The sequence below is a fragment of the Populus alba genome, chromosome 11 (assembly GCF_005239225.2).
Source record: "Populus alba chromosome 11, ASM523922v2, whole genome shotgun sequence".
NCBI classification, from domain to species: domain Eukaryota; kingdom Viridiplantae; phylum Streptophyta; class Magnoliopsida; order Malpighiales; family Salicaceae; genus Populus; species Populus alba.
The window spans coordinates 15272532-15277453 of NC_133294.1; the positions used below are offsets into that span (position 1 = coordinate 15272532).

The 4922-nt window shown below is 35.7% G+C and overlaps 1 protein-coding gene across 2 annotated transcripts; it reads right to left on the reverse strand.

Annotated features, from left to right (window-relative positions):
* Positions 1-228: 228 nt before the first annotated feature.
* LOC118047549 (3',5'-bisphosphate nucleotidase AHL) lies at positions 229-4501 on the reverse strand. Of its 2 annotated transcripts, none has more exons than XM_035056884.2 (4): positions 4058-4501; positions 2582-3272; positions 1431-1791; positions 229-628 (listed from the first exon to the last, which is right to left on the reverse strand). In XM_035056884.2, the coding sequence occupies exons 1-3, from the start codon at positions 4212-4214 to the stop codon at positions 1488-1490; spliced, it is 1152 nt and encodes a 383-aa protein (XP_034912775.1). In that variant the 5' UTR covers positions 4215-4501; the 3' UTR covers positions 229-628; positions 1431-1487. The 2 variants fall into 2 exon arrangements, with proteins under 2 accessions (XP_034912775.1, XP_034912774.1); XM_035056883.2 differs by having other exon boundaries at positions 229-666.
* Positions 4502-4922: the final 421 nt, after the last annotated feature.

Consider the following 4922-nt stretch of genomic DNA (forward strand, 5'->3'; position numbering starts at 1 on the left):
TGACCTTGATGTAATTGTATACACCTCTTGGATATTTATTCATCCAAGAGCTTATTCCAAGCAGGGTGATACAACTATAATCCAACTATGGTTGTAGATGCCCACTTTCAACTTGAGGAAGTTCATCTAGGTCTAGCAATCAAACTGTTTACTTTCTTTCACAAAAGAATAGATTGCAACCGCAGTCTAGCAGGAGGCACAGGAAATTGCCAAGAACCACAGGTGATCAAGGGGGGAGTAAGAAAAACAGGCTTGTATAAACATCAGCAACGAGCGAAACTTCCATTTTACTCGGTAAGCTTGCAAGACAGTCACATATTTAAATATTGGATTTTCTCAATTGGAAACAGTCATGGAGTGATGCAGGAGCACTCAGCTCTGCATTGAAATGTAAGTTAAAATGTGCCAAATGTCTATCAGCTCTAAATCATCATAGTAGAGACACCGCTGATGATATATTGAACCTTTCTATATGAATAAAGTTGTGAAGAGTAATTATCATTATACAAAACCTGGATGAGCAGCTTCGATCAACAATCCCCAAGCTGATGACTCGAAGTTGCTTCGCTCTGACAGCATAGTATAAAAACACTGTCTCGGCGATGATATAGTATGTACACACAGGAACCTTTATCAGCAAAAATTACAGAAACTGAGTTACATTCCCTGAAATATGTTCAAAATTTCAACAACATATGTTAAACTGAGTTACTTACCCTGAAAGCTTCAAGATTTCAAGAACAACAAATGCACGTGAGATGAGCATAAAGGATTCTGAATTCTGTTCATATTTAGATTTAGGTCCCATTGGAAAGCACTTTTACAAAAAAATTAATTTTGTTTTTCAAATTAATATATTTTTTTATGTTTTTAGATCGTTTTGATATGTTAAAGTCAAAAATAAATTTTAAAAAATAAAAAAATATTATTTCGATATATTTCAAAATAAAAAATACTTTAAAAAGTAACTGCAAGATATACGGCTCTTAACCTCAAAACTTATAGGGGAAAATCAATGAAATCAATGTGGCTAGAAAACTGTTTCATGTCAACTTGGCACCAGCAATTTGACACATCACACTGGAAGATTTCCTTCTTTCTTTCTTTCTTTTTTTTTTAAAAAAAAAACATCAATCCCTCATTCTGAGAACAGATTGCAGTAATCTCACATCTGTTAGAAAATTAATCAAGTGTAATTTGACTTAAGAAGGTAACTGTCAACATTTTCTTTCTCTCCAACCTGTGTTTCACCAAACATATTCTAATACCTTTATGTTTGCATCAAAATAATCTACTGCAGCCACATTATAATTTTATGACATCTAATTTTTACTCCAACAGTTTGTTCAGTTGCCTCCAAGTCATGTTAGAAAATTAAATTTAAAAGAGATCCAGACAGGGAAAAATACTGATGGCAAAAAAGGTCGTACCCTCGCAAGAGCATGTAAATCATGTTGCATCAGATTATCATGAATATTCAGAAGGCTTCAGAGATTCGAAGACTCCCAGCTAGCATAAACAGATCCAATGAGCTTCTCATGCAAGGTGGTCCCAGAGCAAGCAACTATGCCCCGATCAAGACCTTCTAAGTACAAACCCCTTGAGAAGTCCAGGGGGTGGCCTCCAGCATCAGTTACCACACCACCAGCCTCTTCTACAATGATAACCCCAGCAGCATGATCCCATATCTTCTCTTTGTACCCTGACTGAGCAAATTTCATAAAGATCTCAGCATCACCTCGAGCTATGGCTGCATATTTCACCATGCTATGGACACGCAAGGGCTGTTTTCTGTCATCAAAAGTGTGAAAAGAATATATGAGGACCAAAACAGAACAGGAACCCTGCTAATTGTGAAAACCACCCACATGGACGTAAATGTATCCAAGGAAGTAGGCAGGCTCTTGCTCTAAAAACTTTGCAATGAACTAAAAAGGAAAAGCAACTGAAAATCAAATAAATGACTTGAAAAGAGAAACAAGGAGAGCAGATGCATTCTTTCCACTAATAAAAGCTTTAGCATGATATGACATAAATCATGCTTGATTGTACGCATAAAGCATTTGTTTTGGCAATTCAAAACAATACAAGGTAACTTAACTATAATTGCTACTTTGAGGCAGTTATATTCTGTTTGTCCTCTAGTATCTTAAAACCAGGAATTTAGACAACTTAGAAGACTGAGTTTTTTCCACAACCTTGCTAAAATTTTTAAGACATTCATCAGGTTCGCAGTCATTGTTACCAAACTACGATATGAACATTGAAACAATAAGCTATAGAAGTTATTGTAAGATATAGTCTACCTTTTGTCTACCCCTTGTGCTAATGCTTTCAGTGAGAAATCCTTCTTCTAAAATTCATCAAGGAACTAAAAGAAAGAAAATTTACTACCATGCCTCTCCGATTGAGCATCAAAGAAGAATTAAGTCATTTAAACCTCTAGGCCTTAAAAACTTTCATTTTTTCATTTCTTAGTCAGTTGAAGTTAGCATCTGTCAAGCAATCATTTCAACCATGCAGTGGGAAGAATAGTTTAAACTCTAAACATGTGGGGAAATGTAAAAGAAATACAACACACTTAAGCCCCATGCTGTGAGCAACTCCAGCAGTGAAGGAATGGTTTGTGTTGGCTTTCTCCACTGGTTCACAGAAGGTTGCCAGTGCTGGGTCATCAATTGCAGAAACTAGAACTCTTTGTGCAGAACTTGACCAAGTATGTTTCTTATTTCCATGTATTAACGGCTGCATCCATGCCTCACCACTGCCTTTCTGTGCATACAGCACGCATCCTTTTTCCCATGTGTCAGAAGTATCAGACATTTTTGGCATGCTCTGATAGGACTGATGATGATGATGATGATTTAGCCATTCTTTCTTCTGAGGGTAATTAGGGCACCCAAGCACTCCAATCACAACTTTTCCCTCCTCTATCAATGCAAGAGCCACAGCATATTGGTCCCCACGCACAAATCCTAATGTTCCATCAACAGGATCGAGTACCCAATGTCTTCCATTGCGTCCCCCAGTTGAGTTGCATCGGCCTATGGCCTCAAGAATTTGTGAGGTTCCAAGAGCTTCCTTGGGACTCTGAAAACCATATTTTGGTGCTTCAGCTAAGCATTCATTCACAGTGTTCACAACAGCTGTCAGCAAACCTACTGAATCAGACTTTGAGAGAGTTTGAACATCTTCTTCAGCAACTATTGACACCTTTTGATTGCTAAAAGATTCCGACAGCATCAAGCTAACTGTTGCTTGAACACTCCAATCTGCTCAAGCAGTGGCACCAAGAGAATTAGTCAATTAGTATATGGTGAAATATACAAAAAGAAAACAAAATGGCTTGGGAAAGATAACACCTTGGAGATTAGAACTTTTGGCATGAATAAGTCTACAAGTGCTTATGCACACACCAAACTATCAAGTCAACAAGCCCCATAAACAACTTGTTGAATTATCAACACCAAAGGAATATTAAAAGAGCAATCCTATTTGGTACACATTGCCAAATAAACAATCTCTCCCTCTCTCTCTGGTTTTTTTTTTTTTTTTTTTATGGTTAAAGAAACAGGTTTCAAGCACTTAGCCACAGCTTGAAAACATAAACAATTAATCAATTCCACATAGCATCCCAAGACGTTCTAATTCTTAGAAGCACCGAATATGGACGTCGTATTATTAGTATCTACGCCATTAATTAACCCTGAGCTTGTTCACCAGGAGTACAAAACATTCTTAGTTTTGAAACGGGTAACAGCAGAACTTTAAACAAGTTAATATTTACACCGAAAAATTAAAGCACACACACAAACATCAAATAATTAATTGCATTTCACATGAAAATATCATAGTATGAATATTTCCAATCACTCAAATTTCAATAATTCCAATGCTAACATTTCCCAATCCCACTCTCTCTCAGCAACCAAAACAAACAATTACCAACACCACATTACAAATGCAGATCACCCAATGAAGCCAAAAACCTCATTCAAAGCACATCCATTAAAAACTTAAAAAAAAAACGAAAAATAAAAATAAAAAAGTGAATTACCTGCAACAGTAACAAGAGAATCATCATCTTTAGACTTAACATGGTCATTACTAGTCGAAGAAACCAAGCCCTCTTGAACTCGCTGGCAAAGAGAACAAGCCATGTGAACAACTCGAACAGCCACATCCAATTCCTTAGCGTAATTGTTATCTCCCATGTTTTTTTTATTTATCTCGTTAACCAATGTTACGAGATGCAGAGTTCAGATTTCTAACAGCCCACCTCAGAATTTGTCCTAAAATTCATCCAAAAAAAAACAAAGAAATCACGTTCTTAACGCGAGATATTTGAAAGCCACACACTTTTGTTTGCTTTTTGATGAATTTTAGTGGCGGTCATTTGGTTGTTGCGTACTTTGGGGTTTTCTTTTCCAGCTTTTTTACGAAGAAGCGGAAACTATGTGGGTTCGAGACTTATCAGTGTAGAAACGACTCGAGTAGCGGGTTCCATACTTATGAAAAGTAATATTCCTCTTCCTACTTGTAATATTCCTACTTGTAGAGGTAATTTATGGAGAATAATTGTTTTATTTTGAATGACCGCCTATGACATTGTGTTAAATTACATAATTATTAATCAAAAAATAACAAATTAAAAGTAAAAATTTTATGATTAAGGGTGAAAATTCTCAATTAATTAGCATAAAAATCAGACAAAATGAAAAATAAATATGTACATAAAATATATTTGCAGTTTGAGATTTGAAAGAAATAACAAATGGAACTTAACAACTAGTGGCATTATCGTAAATAGATGAAAATTGGTCTTCCTTCCTCTTAGAATCTGTTTAAGACAGCATTTGAAACGGGATTTTTAAAAATTTTAATTTTTTTTTTATGTTTTTAGATTGTTGATATTAAGTTAA

Excerpts from the sequence above, each read along its gene's own strand:
- LOC118047549 (XM_035056884.2), bottom strand. The coding sequence starts at position 4,214 with ATGGGAGATAACAATTACGCTAAGGAATTGGATGTGGCTGTTCGAGTT. Across the intron at positions 3,273-4,057 it reads TTCTCTTGTTACTGTTGCAG|ATTGGAGTGTTCAAGCAACA; the intron begins GTAATTCACTTT and ends CTGCTTGAGCAG. Across the intron at positions 1,792-2,581 it reads GCTCACAGCATGGGGCTTAA|AAAACAGCCCTTGCGTGTCC; the intron begins GTGTGTTGTATT and ends TTTTGATGACAG.